The sequence below is a fragment of the Emydura macquarii genome, unplaced genomic scaffold, assembly GCF_026122565.2.
Source record: "Emydura macquarii macquarii isolate MOO-44397 ecotype Brisbane River unplaced genomic scaffold, CSIRO-AGI_Emac_v2 contig_2863, whole genome shotgun sequence".
Classification (NCBI taxonomy): domain Eukaryota; kingdom Metazoa; phylum Chordata; order Testudines; family Chelidae; genus Emydura; species Emydura macquarii.
The window spans coordinates 318,725-334,727 of record NW_027133000.1 but is presented as its reverse complement, the minus strand read 5'-3'; the positions used below and the strand labels follow the sequence as shown (position 1 = coordinate 334,727).

General features: G+C 47.8%; 1 protein-coding gene across 1 annotated transcript in view; it reads left to right on the top strand.

Annotated features, from left to right (window-relative positions):
* The window catches only part of CENPE (centromere protein E), an 86,217-nt gene that overhangs the window by 44,558 nt on the left and 25,656 nt on the right, over positions 1-16,003 (top strand). The window contains exons 29-34 of the mRNA XM_067568252.1: positions 100-321; positions 1,998-2,219; positions 2,815-3,036; positions 4,723-4,944; positions 11,583-11,745; positions 13,763-13,942. Coding sequence (XP_067424353.1) covers positions 100-321; positions 1,998-2,219; positions 2,815-3,036; positions 4,723-4,944; positions 11,583-11,745; positions 13,763-13,942 — 1,231 coding nt within the window. The remainder of the gene's footprint in view (positions 1-99; positions 322-1,997; positions 2,220-2,814; positions 3,037-4,722; positions 4,945-11,582; positions 11,746-13,762; positions 13,943-16,003) is intronic.

Here is a 16,003-nt window from a genome sequence, read left to right as displayed (position 1 = left end):
AAAACAAAACTGTTCTCGCTTAAAGAAATCACAAACTTTAATGAAGCTTTTTGTGCGCTATACTCTTGATGATCGGTCCAATTCTTGTTTTCCTTTCAGGTCACTCAGCTATCTGAAAACCTGACTCGTGTCTCTTGTGAACATGACAAACTGCTAGTAGAAAAAGAACGTATTGAACAAACCATGAATGAATCTATATGTCAGCAGCTGCAGGAGATCTCTTCAGTTACTCAAGAGAAAGAAGAGTTTCAGCAAATTCTAGAGTGTGTTAGAGCAGAAAGAGACCAGTTAAAGGCTGACATACAGGAAAATAAAGAAAGGGTATGTATCAAATTGTTCTTTGGGGCTCAAATTTACTTGTAAATGTTCAGAGTGGTTGAAACTGCTTTACAGGGTTCCTCCCTCCCGCCCCCATTTCCTGAGACTATGGAAATTTGAATAGGTAAAAATTGAAAAAAGACTTAATAAGCTATCTGTCAAATATAAGAAATACAAATTTGAATTCTGCCAAGTCTAACTATAAACTACTTTCATGTGGCCATAAAATTGGAGTGGTTTTGGATTTTTTTCACCCATAAACTACTCAGTGTAAGTCCTATTGGAATCTTGTATTGGGCTGTGATGTTTGTCAAATGTTGCTTTGTTTATCATCAAAGTTTAATAATAAAGGAAATGTCTCCTGTTTAATGTGGCATAAAAGTACTATTGGTAATAACAAACCAGTGAATTTATAATTCCTATGAAGTGTGTCATGCTGGGTAGATTGGAGGCGGAGCATTTGTCATATTGGTTAACATTAATATGTCAAAATCATAACGATTAATGTAAGATATATTATGTCAGTCAAGAATATTTTGTGCTGAGTAAGAAGCTAATACTTATGTTCATGTATTATATGTAAAATGAAAGTTATGGATGTATTTGATATTTCTGTATGTCAAGTTGGGCTGGCTGGGACACACCCCAGATAGAGAGGCGGCAAGACAATAGCTTGCTTAATGGCCCATTAAGACACTCACAGATGCAAGGGGCCCAGGAAGAAACTAAAGGCATACCTGAAGAGTTACCAGGATTGGTCCCTGTGACTCTGGACCCCAGGCATACCTGAAGAGTCACCAGGATTGGCCCATGTGACTCTGGACTCCATTTTAGTTCTTGTACCTTTCCGCAGGCCGCATGGCCAGGGACAGAGGGTATATAAGATCAAACCCCAGAAACCATTTTGCCTTCTATCCTGAGCTTCAGCCACTTACCTACCTCTGGATCAAGTCATCTGCAACTGAAGCTGTGTAATAAAGGCACTGGATGTATACCAGGGGGGACTATAGAAGCCTGCTACTCCACATTTCTTCTAGAAACTTGATGTATATGGACTTTCAATCATTTGTATGTATTTGATTTGCTTTGACCCTTTAACATTACTCTTATGGTTTATTTCTTTCTTTTTACAATAAACCTTTAGTTTTAGTTACTAAAGGATTGGCTGGCAGCATGGTATTTTGGGTAAGATCCAAACTTACATTGAACTGGTACTGTGGCTGACCCGTTGGGGTCAGAGAGAACTTTTTTGTAAAGAGCATAGAGGTTAAGCAACTGATCCCTTTACCGGACACCTAGTGCTGATTTGGGAGCCAGGAACTGGAATACAATAAAGGGGGCTGCGAGCAATTGTGGACTGGCTTCTTGATAACCAGTGTGGAGAAATCAGAAGCAGTTCGTGGCTGGTTGGGAAGCCGAGCTTCAGTGTCATCCACCAGCACTGGGAGAATCTGCTCTCCTTTTGCAGCCTGCCCTGATCTTGGCATTCTCAGGTGGCTACCCTGGGCACGGACAGGTTACAGTGTACACCAAACATGGATTTTCGTAATAGAATCTGAACTTTATGTGTTTTAAAAAAAACAAAGCTGTTCTCGCTTAAAGAAATCACAGACTTTAATGAAGCTTTTTGTGCGCTATAATCGTAATGGTGATTATTCCAATTCTTGTTTTCCTTTCAGGTCACTAAGCTATCTGAAAACCTGACTCGTGTCTCTTGTGAACATGACAAATTGCTAGTAGAAAAAGAACGTATTGAACAAACCATGAATGAACGTATATGTCAGCAGCTGCAGGAGATCTCTTCAGTTACTCAAGAGAAAGAAGAGTTTCAGCAAATTCTAGAGTGTGTTAGAGCAGAAAGAGACCAGTTAAAGGCTGACATACAGGAAAACAAAGAAAGGGTATGTATCAAATTGCTCTTTGGGGCTCAAATTTACTTGTAAATGTTCAGAGTGGTTGAAACTGCTTTACAGGGTTTTTTTGTTTGTTTGTTTGTTTCCCCCCACCCTCCAATTTCCTGAGACTATGAAAATTTGAATAGGTAAAAATTGAAAAAAGGCTTAATAAGCTATCTGTCAAATATAAGAAATACAAATTTGAATTCTGTCAAGTCTAACTATAAACTACTTTCATGTGGCCATAAAATTGGAGTGGTTTTGGATTTTTTTCACCCATAAACTACTCAGTGTAAGTCCTATTGGAATCTTGTATTGGGCTGTGATGTTTGTCAAATGTTGCTTTGTTTATCATCAAAGTTTAATAATAAAGGAAATGTCTCCTGTTTTATGTGGCATAAAAGTACTATTGGTAATAACAAATCAGTGAATTTATAATTCCTATGAAGTGTGAACCAAACATGGATTTTGATAATTGAATCTGAACATTGTGTTTTTAAAAAAAACAAAACTGTTCTCGCTTAAAGAAATCACAAACTTTAATGAAGCTTTTTGTGCGCTATACTCTTGATGATCGGTCCAATTCTTGTTTTCCTTTCAGGTCACACAGCTATCTGAAAACCTGACTCGTGTCTCTTGTGAACATGACAAACTGCTAGTAGAAAAAGAACGTATTGAACAAACAATGAATGAACGTATATGTCAGCAGCTGCAGGAGATCTCTTCAGTTACTCAAGAGAAAGAAGAGTTTCAGCAAATTCTAGAGTGTGTTAGAGCAGAAAGAGACCAGTTAAAGGCTGACATACAGGAAAACAAAGAAAGGGTATGTATCAAATTGCTCTTTGGGGCTCAAATTTACTTGTAAATGTTCAGAGTGGTTGAAACTGCTTTACAGGGTTTTTTTGTTTGTTTGTTTGTTTCCCCCCACCCTCCAATTTCCTGAGACTATGAAAATTTGAATAGGTAAAAATTGAAAAAATGCTTAGTAAGCTATCTGTCAAATATAAGAAATACAAATTTGACTTCTGTCAAGTCTAACTATAAACTACTTTCATGTGGCCATAAAATTGGAGTGGTTTTGGATTTTTTTCACCCATAAACTACTCAGTGTAAGTCCTATTGGAATCTTGTATTGGGCTGTGATGTTTGTCAAATGTTGCTTTGTTTATCATCAAAGTTTAATAATAAAGGAAATGTCTCCTGTTTTATGTGGCATAAAAGTACTATTGGTAATAACAAATCAGTGAATTTATAATTCCTATGAAGTGTGAACCAAACATGGATTTTGGTAATAGAATCTGAACATTGTGTTTTTAAAAAAAAACAAAATTGTTCTCACTTAAAAAAATCACAGACTTTAATGAAGCTTTTTGTGTGCTGTAGCCTGATTTTGTGTGTTTTTTAGTCATTTGAATGGGGTTATAGGCTCGCCAATTGATTTGACAAGAAGATAATGAGGTTCTCTCCCGGAATCAGGCTCCAGAAGAGTTTTATAGGGACCCAGGGGTGCAGTGATAGTCAAAGTTATATAATTGTATAAACTTTTATTAAGATAACATAAAATGATTAACAAATGATTGATTAAAAGAAAATGAATAATCAAATAGATAATGGATAATACAGTCTTATTTTAGAGAATTGTGATATATATGTATCTACGGTATGCTTTAGATTAATATACTCATACCCTGCTCTGATGACCTGGTTGAGAGAGATGTCTGGTTCCTCAACTCTTGAGTAGAGGGGTGGAGAGCAATGCTCGAAGGCTAAGAACTATAAGGCTAAGACTAACACTACAAATAATACTATGTATAAACGAAGAACAAAATCTTAACACTAACTAAAAGAAGCTTCAAAAAGGAGTAGCTGATGATCGCCCCAATTAACACGATTTGCCCCTTCTTATACCCTGAGCAATACAGGTCCTCCTCCTAAATCCAAACTTGGATTCTTCACCCCCAAATTATTAGGGAACACTTATTCTATAGGCTGGCAGGTTCATGCGTATTAATGACATATCCACATCCTTCCCAGAAAGTTCCAGGTGGTTTGTTTATCTCACCTTTGTTATTTCTGGCCCTTTTGTGGGCTCTGTGGTGTATCTATGAAGTTTACTCGGGGCATAACTTGTGACTACCCCTCCCTCCCCCCCCCTCCGTTTTGATGCCTCCTGACTTATCTAGGGTAAAGGTTACAACCATATATGTCTTATCCTTTAACTCATCATTACTTATCTGGGACAAAGGTCCCGAACATATGTATGCTAATTGCCTTAGCTTTCATACAGGGTGTGGCCTGTAAGGTACCTGCATTACAGCTAAAATACTTTAATATAAATCTGACTCTATTATAATCAAACAGCCATACTTAAATCTATAATGAAAGATGCATATATATATATATATATATATATATATTTTTTTTTTTTTTAAAAGCAAGCAGGCTACTCCTATAGGTTACAGTGCTATACTCTTAATGATGATCATTCCAATTCTTGTTTTCCTTTCAGGTCACACAGCTATCTGAAAACCTGACTCGTGTCTCTTGTGAACATGACAAACTGCTAGTAGAAAAAGAACGTATTGAACAAACAATGAATGAACGTATATGTCAGCAGCTGCAGGAGATCTCTTCAGTTACTCAGGAGAAAGAAGAGTTTCAGCAAATTCTAGAGTGTGTTAGAGCAGAAAGAGACCAGTTAAAGGCTGACATACAGGAAAACAAAGACAGGGTATGTATCAAATTGCTCTTTGGGGCTCAAATTTACTTGTAAATGTTCAGTGTGGTTTAAACTACTTTACAGTTTATTTCCTGAAAAGGTGATTGTTAATCAGGATTTCCCCCCCAGTTACCAGCAGGTTGTGTGTTTTGTAGTCACTGGAGGGCAGTCCAGATTTGACTCGGGCACCAGCGTTTAGGCACGTTCTTTTACCTGTTAAACAAGTGTTCGCAAAACAGTGGAAGTACACACTTAGTTTCTATAACAACATATAGCAACAGTGATTCTGCATTTAACTTTGAATACAACTATGTAGAGCAATCCATGTTTAATGATCACAGGAGATTTGAGCTCCTGGATAATTCAGTCCAGATTGAGTTGGATTAGGAGAGAGGTTAATCCCAGGAAGGAAAGCAATTGGCAACACATTTTCCCCCTCCAATATTAAAAGTAAAACTATGGCCTCAGTATTTCATGGTATCTCAAAGCACAGCATTTGTATGTAGCCGACGCTGAAGTTGACACTGTTTTATCTGTGATTGTGTTGTACCTGGCTTCATCAATCCTACCTTTCCTAGAAGTAGTAGGAGTAAAGGCTTCACCTTGCAAGTGATGAAAATCAAATTCTGAAGTTAATGGAAGCAAAATAACAGTCTATTTTCTATAAATTCTGTAAAGTCTGCTCAGAAATACAGGGTTTAGGGAAACTTACCGAAAACTGAACTTGGAATCACTGATTTTAATAGAAATGCTAATACCCCTGACTACTTGGGGAATTGGAGCAGCCAGAGTATCTCAGTAGGGGTAGCAGACTAGAACTCCTGATGGGTCTCAATGGCTTCAAGTTTTAAAGCTCCGGGATACTTTGTACACACTCCAGGTGAAAGTGCACAGACCGAAGTCATCAAATCTTAATAGAACAGCAATTGTAAGTACATACATACCTGTTCCATGAAATGCACTAGTGCTAGATTCTTTGCTGCTTACCCATTTAGAACATTGAGCTTGAGGAAATTCTTGCTATGGTCACTGAGCATGGACTCAGTGATCTCTTCTGATTATATTCGGAGAACTATTTGAAAGGCAACCTCCTAGTGCTCAAATTTACTAGTCTTTCTTAATTGCACATCCATATCCTCATTTGCCTTGTGAAGTTGGCAAGGATTGCACTTCCAGAAAGTAGAGACACCATGTTCTTTTGAAATCCTTAGAGGAATTTGGAGTGGGAAGTATCAACTGAGAATAAACTGAACTTCTCTCTTCAAGTGATTGCTCATATCCATTCCAGTATAGATGTGTGCGCACCCCATGCACAGATTCCTGGAACTTTTTTCCCCTTAGCAAGACCCATAGGGTCGACTCGGGTGCCCCCTGGAGTACCACGCTCATGCCGCGATACATAGGGCACCTCCGATCCTGCGGGCCCTCAGTTCCTTCTTTCCGCCTGTGGCGGTTGCTGGAACATTGCCTCTTGCTGTTGCAAGTAGCACCCCTTAGCATTCTAGTTAGTTCATTGTTTGTTAAGTGGTTGTTAATAGTTATTAGTTTATAGTGCGTTAGATAGTTGCCCTTAGGGGCTCGTGGTTGAGCCATGCCAGGCTCCACTGGCTTTAAAGCCTGCACTCTATGTGCTAAGGCTTTTCCCGTGAGTGACCCTCACAATTGCTGCCTCCGATGCCTCAGAGAGCAGCATAGAAAGGAAAAGTGTAAAATTTGTAGGGCCTTGAAGCCGCAGACCCAGAAAGAGCGGGTCACCTGGCTGAAGGCAATTCTGATGGAGTCCGCGCTCCACCCGGACTCCGAACCTCGTCGATCTGCGGCACCAAGCGTCTCCTCGGTGCAGAGTGCCCCACCAGCACCGAAGTCATTGGTGCGAAGAAAAAGAAGCGGCTCGAGGCCGCCCACATGAATTCCCCCTTGCGACCGATATAGCAAGGGGTGACCGAGGAGATGCCCCAGCCACGTGCCGTGGAGAGGGCTCCAGCACTGGCATCTCCTCGCAGAGAGCCTCACCCAACTCCTGGGGGTGGGGGAGCCACCCCTGCAGGGACCATTGACACCGGGGGCATTCATGGTGGCACGCGCCCTCATGGGCATGCCCACGCCTCCGTCCCCACCTCGGCCACGGGACCACCTCTATCCACTCGTCGGTGGCCCAGCCAGCGCCCCCACCTCCGAGTTAGCCAGACGAGGGCCACCCCTCTGATGAGGGTAAGACCCCGAGGAAAGTCCCTCCACGGGGCCCCTTCCGCAATCATCCTCCTCCTCCCCTGACGATGCAGCTGCCAGGGACCATAAGGCTCCCCTATTTGATTTCCGTGCTCACCAGGACCTCCTCAAGAGGATGGCGAGCAACCTCAACATGGAGCTCAGGGAGATGTCAGAGGAGGAGGACCCCTCTTTGGGGTATCAGGGTCGGCAGGGCCATCACAAGTCGTCCTCCTCGTGCATGAGAGGGTCATGAAACTTGCCAACACCCTCTGGCAAACCCCATCTTCCGTGGCTCCCACCTCCAAGGGCACCGAACGTAAATACTATGTCCCAAAGGATGGGTTTGACTTTTTATACACCCACCCTGCCCCAGGGACACTGGTGGTGGAGGCCACTAACCGGCGGGACCACTAGGGCAGCCAGAGCAACACCCTGAAAGACAAGGACAGTAAGAAGTTAGACCTTTTTGGCCAAAAAAATCTATCTACTGCAGCCCTGCAGCTGAGGGTCGAGGTTCTCGCTGCAGAGGTTTGCATCGGTGTTGCCCCCAGACCAGGCCACGGACTTCGCCAGTTTGACCCAGGAGGGCACGGCACTGGCAAACGCGGCCTTACAGTCGGCCAGTGATGCGGTGGATACCGCCAGCAGAGCTATGACTTCAGCCATCGCCATGCGCCGCTGCCCCTGCTCCAGTCCTTAAGGTTGTCTGAAGAGGTCCAGCAAGCCATACAAGATCTTCCATTTGACAGCACTGGCCTCTTCTCCGACAAAACTGACCAGAAGCTTCATGCCCTGAAGGACTCTCGGGCTACTCTAAGGTCCCTGGGGCTCTACACACCTCAGGCTTCGAGATATCAGTCTTGGCCTCAAGCCCAGAGGCAGCCTCAACCTCCACCCAGGCCACCTCTCAGACCCACTCAGCCTAGGAGGGGTCAGGACCAGTTCAGGGTGCCCAACTGCTGCGACTGCCCTGGGTCTTCGGCGGGGCCCCAGCAAGGCCCAAGCAAGGGCAATAACAATAATAAAAGGTTTTGACAGTGTGCACGAGAATGGCACTCCTCCTTTCCCCCTGGATCTCTCCCGGCTCTTTGCCCACAGGCTCCAGCCGTACTACACTGAGTGGGAAACCATCACCACGGACCACTGGGTCCTCAGGGTAGTCAGGGGCTATGCCCTTCAGCTTACGGCCTACCCCCCGGATTCTCTCTTTACCCTGTCCCTCTTCAGGGACCCCTCTCACAAGCAACTCCTCATACAGGAGGTCAACTCCCTCCTCCTGCTCAGAGCTGTGGAAGAGGTTCCTCCACAGGAAAAGGGAAGGGGATTTTACTCGCGGTACTTCCTCATCCCCAAGGCCAAGGGGGGCTTGAGACCAATATTAGACCTCCACCATCTGAACAGGTTTATCAGACACATCAGGTTCCGCATGGTTTCCCTAGCCTCCATCATTCCTGCCCTAGATCAAGGGGACTGGTATGCTGCCCTCGACCTCAAAGATGCATATTTCAATGTTACTATCCTCCCGGTCACAGAAGGTTCCTCAGGTTCATGGTAGCTAGCTTCCACTACCAGTTCTCGGCCCTGCCTTTTGGCCACTCGTCAGCCCCCAGGGTCTTTACAAAGTGTGTGGCGGCCCACCTCCGCTGCAAGGGGGTTTGGATCTTCCCATACCTGGATGACTGGTTAATCCAGTGCAGGTCCAGGACCCATGTGAGGAACAGCTTAGCACTCACCTGCGCAACATGCACCAGACTGGGGCTGCTCATCAACAAGCAGAAGTCCACGCTCACTCGGTGCAGCAAATAGAGTTCATAGGGGCCAACTTGGATGCCACCCAGGCCAGAGCCTTCCTCCCTTAGACTCAGTTCGAGACAATGACCGCCATAATCAGCGATCTACACAGGTCCCCCACGACGACAGCCAGGCACTGCCTTCAGCTGTTGGGACATATGGCGGCATGTACTTATGTGGTGAAGCTGGCTCGCCTCAAGCTAAGGCCTCTTCAAGGGTGGCTGGCCTCAGTCTATGCACCGGCCAGACACTGGCTGAACGAGATGGTCATGGTTCCTGCCCAGGTACTATCCTCCCTGGACTGATGGAGGGACCCCGTGGAGGTTCTGAGGGGCGTTCCCTTTAGAGACTTGGCTCCCTCAGTGACTCTGATAACGGACGCCTCAGACGAGGGTTGGGGGGCCACATCAGCAAGGACCTGAGCACCCAGGGGCTCTGGTCGGCTCAGGAGAGGTGTCTTCACATCAATGTCAGGGAGCTCAGGGCAGTCCGCTTGGCCTATATGAACAGGCGGGGGAGCGCGCTCCTTGGCTCTTTGCCAGGAAGCAATTCGACTTTGGGACTTTGCCATCAGGCACGACTTTCACATATCTGCCTCTCACCTCCCGGGGGTGAGGAACGACGAGGCGGATCGCCTCAGCAGGTTGTTCTTACCCCGCCACAACTGGTCACTACACCCGGAGACGGTGACTTCAATTTTCCGAAAGTGGGGGCATTCCCCCAACTGGACCTGTTCACGTCGTCCTGGAACAGGAAGTGCCCGAGGTTCTGCTCACTCCGAGGTCACGAGCTGGGCTCCCTCTCCGACGCGTTCCTTCTAGACTGGATGGGGACCCTCATGTATGCATTTCCCCCCATTCCGCTGATGCCCAAAGTCCTCTTGAAGATCAAGAGGGACAAAGCGGACATCATATTTATTGCCCCAGCATGGCCGAGACAGCATTGGTTTAGCATCATCCTGGACCTGTCCATCGGTACGCCGCTCCCGCTCCCGAAGCGCTACGACCTGCTCTCACAGGACCAGGGTCGCCTGCTGCACCCGGACCTGGACTCCCTCCACCTGACGGCATAGAGACTCTGTGGCTGACGGAGGGAGAGAGAGCCTTCTCCATACAGGTTCTGCTGGGCAGCAGAAAACCTTCCACTCAGATGGTGTACCGGGCCAAGTGGAGGCGTTTAACCTATTGGGCGGAGTCCCGGGGTATCACACCGAGCTGTTTGCCCATACAGGTGATTTTGGAGTATCTCCTCCATCTGAAGCTCCAGGGTCTAGCACTGGCCTCCCTGAAGGTGCACCTGGCGGCCATTTCGGCCTTCCACCAGCTGATGGAAGGACGGTCTCTATTCTCCCACCCCATGTCAGTCAGGTTCGTCAAAGGGGTGGAGAGGCTATACCTGCAGGTCCGCAACCCAGTGCCTCCCTGGGATCTGAACCTGGTCCTCACCATATTGACAGGACCCCCGCTTCGAGCCCATGGCTACATGCCCGCTGCTTGTCCTCTCTTGGAAGGTAGCCTTCCTGCTGGCCATTACATCGGCTAGGAGGGTCTCCAAAATAAGAGCACTGACCTCAGAGCCCCCTACATGGTTTTCTATAAAGATAAGGTCCGACTGAGACCCCACCCGGCATTTCTGCCTAAGTTGGTGTCCCAGTTTCACTATAACCAGGATATCTTCCTCCCCGTGTTCTTTCCTAAATCACACGGTTCGGAGGAGGAGCGGAGATGGCATTTGCTGGACGTCAGACGAGCTTTGGCCTTCTACATCGAGAGGACCAGGCCGTTCCGGAAGTCAATGCAGCTGTTTGTAGCAGTGGCGGACCAGATGAAGGGCTCACCTGTCTCCACCCAGCGCATCTTCACCTGGATCACCACCTGCATCAGGACCTGCTACGGGCAGGCGAAGGTGCTGCTCTCAGGAGCTGTAAGAGCGCATTCAACCAGAGCCCAGGCTTTGTCTGCGGTCTTCCTGGAACAAGTGCCCCTGCAGGACACCTGCAGAGCAGCAACCTGGTCGTCGGTCCACACCTTCACGTCCCCCTACACCATAGTGCAGCAGGCGAGAGAGGACGCGGGCTTCGGCAGGGCTGTGCTGGCAACAGTGGCTCAACGCTGACTCCTACCCACCTCCAAGGTATGGCTATTTAATCACCTATATTGGAATGGATATAAGCAATCACTCGAAGAGAGAAAACAAGGTTACTTACCAGTAACTGTTGTTCTTCGAGATGTTTTGCTCATATCCATTCCACACCCACCCTCAGTCCCCGCTGTTGGAGATGGCAGAAAGAAGGGACTGAGGGCACAGAGGGTCGGAGGCGCCCTATGTACTGCGGCATGAGCGCGGTACCCCAGGGGACACCTGAGCTGACCCTACGGAGCTTGCTATGGGAAAAAAAGTTCCAGGAATCTGTGCACGGGGCGCGCACACACTTATATTGGAATGGATATGAGCAACACATCTCGAAGAACAACAGTTACTGGTAAGTAACCTTGTTTTTCATGGCTTTCAAATAGCAGACGTAATGAGTATGATTGTTCTCTTTCAGAACCCTTGAACAGTTGTGCTTATGTGTTTTTTAGTTCAAGATTGATAGAATACAATGAAGTATCTTATTAAGTATCATCATGTAATGTCTTGTGTTTCAGTCTGTGAAAATTCAGGCAGAAATGGCAGATCTACAAGAGGAGCTGAAACGTCAGAAAGATCAGCTCAATACCCAGGAGAATGTGCTAGTTGATAGAGAAAAGGAGTTGTTGAAGATCGAAGAAAAGCTAACAGACGAAACAACACAACTAAAAGAGAAGGCAAGTACTGTAGCAATAAAGCAAGGACTACTACCTAATTTCCTTTTCAATGTAAAGAACACTTACACTACATACTGGACAAGTAGCTTTTTTGCTACCTTTGCTAGTACTAAGAGAACTTGTTGTTATGGGCAAGGTTCAAAAGTCCTTGGCATGTTTTCAGAACAATGGGAGCTGGCTGGACACTGAGCACTCCTGAATATCTGTCTCACAGCTGTCTTCATCCTGATACCTTGCCTCCTCTTCCTGACCTTAATATCAGTCTGAAAATATTAGTTTCTAACATTAAATCAGACAAAATAATGGCCCTAAATTCAAGGGATAACAACTTATTGGTGTTTAAGGACTCCCATCCTGTGTCATTCAATAGTTTCTATTCTAACTACATCCTCAAAGAAAAGATGAAGACTGGACAAAAACTGTGTAAAAAAACCCAAACAAAACAAAACAAAAAAATCCCTGTATAAATTACAGTGCAGGCAATCAGATGCCAGTGCATCAATGGTCATGCTCACAAAATGTGCATCCATCCTTTCAGAAGGGGAATTTTTGTTTTTTTCCAAAGGACCTCATAGAGCAAGAGATATGAAGTACTTAGCACTCATTCTTTTTAAAGGCAACAATGTCATGGTGCTGTGAGTTAAAAGTGACATACTTCTCTAAGTAATGACTTTTTGTCAGTAGTGAAGAAAACATACTTAGCAGTTTTCTACTTGGAGTCTATGCCCTGCAGCAAGGGTAATATCTTCTGGTCAGCTCGCTAGAGGCCACCTGTGGTTAACTAATGGACAGGAGAGAAATGCTCCAAAAGAGATCAGTTCAGTACAAGATAGTTGAACTTGTGTATCTGACTCTTTCTTGTCTCCTTCCTTTTGATTCTGAAACTTCATTTCTTCAGAATATTCAGTGGTGTTGTAGCCATGTTGGTCCCAGGATATTAGAAAGAAAAGATGGGTGAGGTAATTATCTTTTATTGGACTGACTTCTGTTGGTGAGAGCGACAAGCTTTTGAGCTACACAGAGCTCTTCTTCAGGTCCTGAAGAATAGTATAGCTGCTTCTTCGAGTGATTTCTTATGTCCATTCCACTATAGGTGAATGCATGCCACTTTGCATGGAACTTTTTTCCCCCTTAGCAGACCCCACAGGGCCGGCTCTGGTGCCCCCTGGAGTCCCGCACACATGCCATGGTATATGAGGCACTGCCGGCCCTACGCCCCTTCAGTTCCTTCTTTTCGTCCGTGATGGTTGCTGGAACTAGCCTTGCTCTCTGCAAGTACTATTCCCCTTCTTTGAACTCTTTGTTATTCAAAGTACTTTAGTTAGTTTTAAGTAGTTGTTAAGTAGTGTAGTTAGATAAGAAGTCCCTGAGGGACTTAGAGTGGCCGGGCCATGCCCCTGTCACCTGGATTTAAGTCGCCCCGATGATCGGTGCCTTAAGTGTCTGGGGGAGGAGCACAGGAAAGACAAGTGTAATATACCCAGGGCTTTTAAACTGCAGACTCAGAAGGACAGAGAGATCAGGTTAAAAGCCTCGCTTATGGAGGCAGCGCTCTGCCCAACATCCAAGCCGTCCCGCTCCACCTTGGCACCGAGCGTCACCTTGGTGCAGAGTGCACCGCTGGCACCGGGCTCGACTCTGCACTGAGCAACATCCCTGGTGCCGAAGAAGAGACAGCGCGTGGCGCACAGATACTACCCTGCGCCATCGGTATGGGCAGGGTTGAGTGCGGAGATGCACCGGCCATGTCCTGTCGAGTCTTCTCCAGTGCCTGCATCTCCAAGCAGGGAGCAAGAGCCTTGTTGGCCTGCCTACGCCACCTCCGCCTCTCCCCCCCTCCGTCGAAGGAGAAGGGGCCGGTGTCCCGGGGTAAGCCTGTGTTGGGTCCCCCTGAAGGGCGGTGGAGATCCCCGTTACGGGGAGGAAGATCTCCTGCTAGACGGCCACCAGGAGTAGAACGAGGACACTCCCCCAGCAGTCGCTCCAGGTCGGTTGCATCAAACTGGCCTGATTCGGCTTAGGATGCGAAGTCCCCGGCACCAGAGACAGCGCAGACCAAGAGGTGGCACTGGTCGAGGTCCGCCAGGTGGTGCTCGGACAGCTCCTGTTTCAGATCACCGGCACCGAGGAGTTCGCCCACACCAAGGTGGCGCAGAACCCAGTCACCATCAGAGGCCTCGGCACCGAGGGGTTCGCCCACAGTGAGGTGGTGTGGAACCCGGTCGCCAGAGTCAGGCTCAGCACTGCGGAGTTTGGAATGGTACCAGTCTCAATCACCAAGGGGTAAGCAGCACCACAAGTCCTCAGTACTGATGCTCCAGTACCGAGAGCTCTTCGGAGCGCGCACAACTCGCAGCGACGGAGGCGGTCCTCATCCTCCATGTCAGAGGCGGCGAGAAGACGATCCCCAGCACAGCATCCAGGATCAAAGATGGCCACAGCACCGCTGGACTAGTGGCTTTAGGTCCCACAGAGGGGACAGTTGTCGGGACAGCCGAAGCCCCCACAAGGCGTCAAAGCAGGTGGCACAGTCAGCCCCAGTTTGGCCCCAGGGACAATGGTCGCAACAATGGCCTTATTGCGCCCCACAGGGCATCCAGATGGGACCAGGGCCCCAATCCACCCTGTCAGCAGGAGTGCAGTCCGTGCCCCCGACACAGGAGAAGGCCCATAGACACCGCTCCTCGGACGAGGAGTTGGACCCCACAGAGGGCCCCTTTATGGGTGCATCCCTTTGGCAGGCAGGGGGAGCACCTGCAGGATGTGACTCGGCAGTCCTCTTCCTCCTCCCTGGATGAGGCAGTCTCCTGGGACCACACGGTGCCACTGGAGGGTTTCAGGGCACACCAGGAGCTGCTCAGGAGGGTGGCCTCTAACTTGGGGCTGGAGATCAAGGAGTTAGTGGAGGCCGTTGATACCCTCTTCAATGTGCTGGCAGCAGCTGCCCCAGCGAGAGTGGCCCTACCAGTCCATGATAGGATCTTCAAAATTGTTAAGGCTCTGTGGCAAACCCCTTCCTCAGTCACCCCTATGTGGAAGGTGGCTGAGAAAAAGCATTATGTCCGACCGAAGGATTCAAGTATCTTTCCACTCACCTGGCCTCGGGAACCCTGGTGGTGGATGCAGCCAACCAGCGGGACAGGCAAGGTCAGCCTGGTTCCATTCCCAAGAACAAAGACAACAAAAATTTGTGGATTTGTTTGGGAGAAAAATTTATTCCACAGCAGCCCTGTAGTTCAGGATTGCCAACCATCAGGCCCTCCTGTGGAGAGAGAATTTTAAATTGTGGGACTCCCTCAAGCAGTTTGCTGAGGCCCTGCCCCAGGACCAGGCCGCAAACTTCACCACCATCCTGGATGAAGGAATCACGGTGGCTAGGGCAGCGCTCCAAACGTCTAGTGACACTGCTGACTTGGCAGGCAGGGCCGTAGCTTCAGCCATTTCCATGAGGAGGTGCTCCTGGCTGCAACCCTCAGGCCTATCCCAGGAGGTGCAGCAATCAATCCAGGACCTTCCCTTCGATGGGTCGTTCCTCTTCTCCAATCAAACAGATGCGAAGCTGCAAGGTCTGAAGGACTCCAGGACCCTGCTTCGCTCCCTGAGCCTGTATACGCCCCAGGCTTCCAGGTGGCAGTCATGGCCCCAGGCACAGCAGTGACCAAGGCTTCCGCCTAGGCCCTTTCAACCCTATAGAAATAGGGACAGGAATAGGGGGTTTAGAAGATGGAATCAGCACCCCAGCTCGTCCTCAGCCCCCCAGCAGGGGTCCCCCAGGAGGTCGGGCAATCGTAGGAGACAGTTTTGATGGTGCGCCCGAGGGTGGCGCCCCTACTGCTCTCCTGGACCCACCCCGCCCTGGCCTGAACAGGTTAAGGCCCTTCTATCCTGAATGGGCAAAGATTACGTCGGACCGTTAGGAACTCGGGATAGTCTCTGGGGGCTACACCATACAGTTTACCTCTTCCCCTTCCCCAACAACCCCCCATCTCCGTCCCTCTTCAGGGACCCCTCTCACGATCAACTCCTCTTGCAGAAGGTGGATACCCTCCTCAACATAGGATCAGTGATTATGGTTTCTCAAGGCAGAAGGGGGAAGGGGTTCTATTCAAGGTACTTCCTCATCCCCAAGGGAAAGGGGGGTCTGAGACCCTTACTAGACCTGCGTCGTCTAAACAAATATGTCAAATGACTCGGGTTTTGCATGGTTTCCCTAGCCTCCATAATTTTTTCCCAGGATCTAGGAGACTGGTATGCAGCCCTCG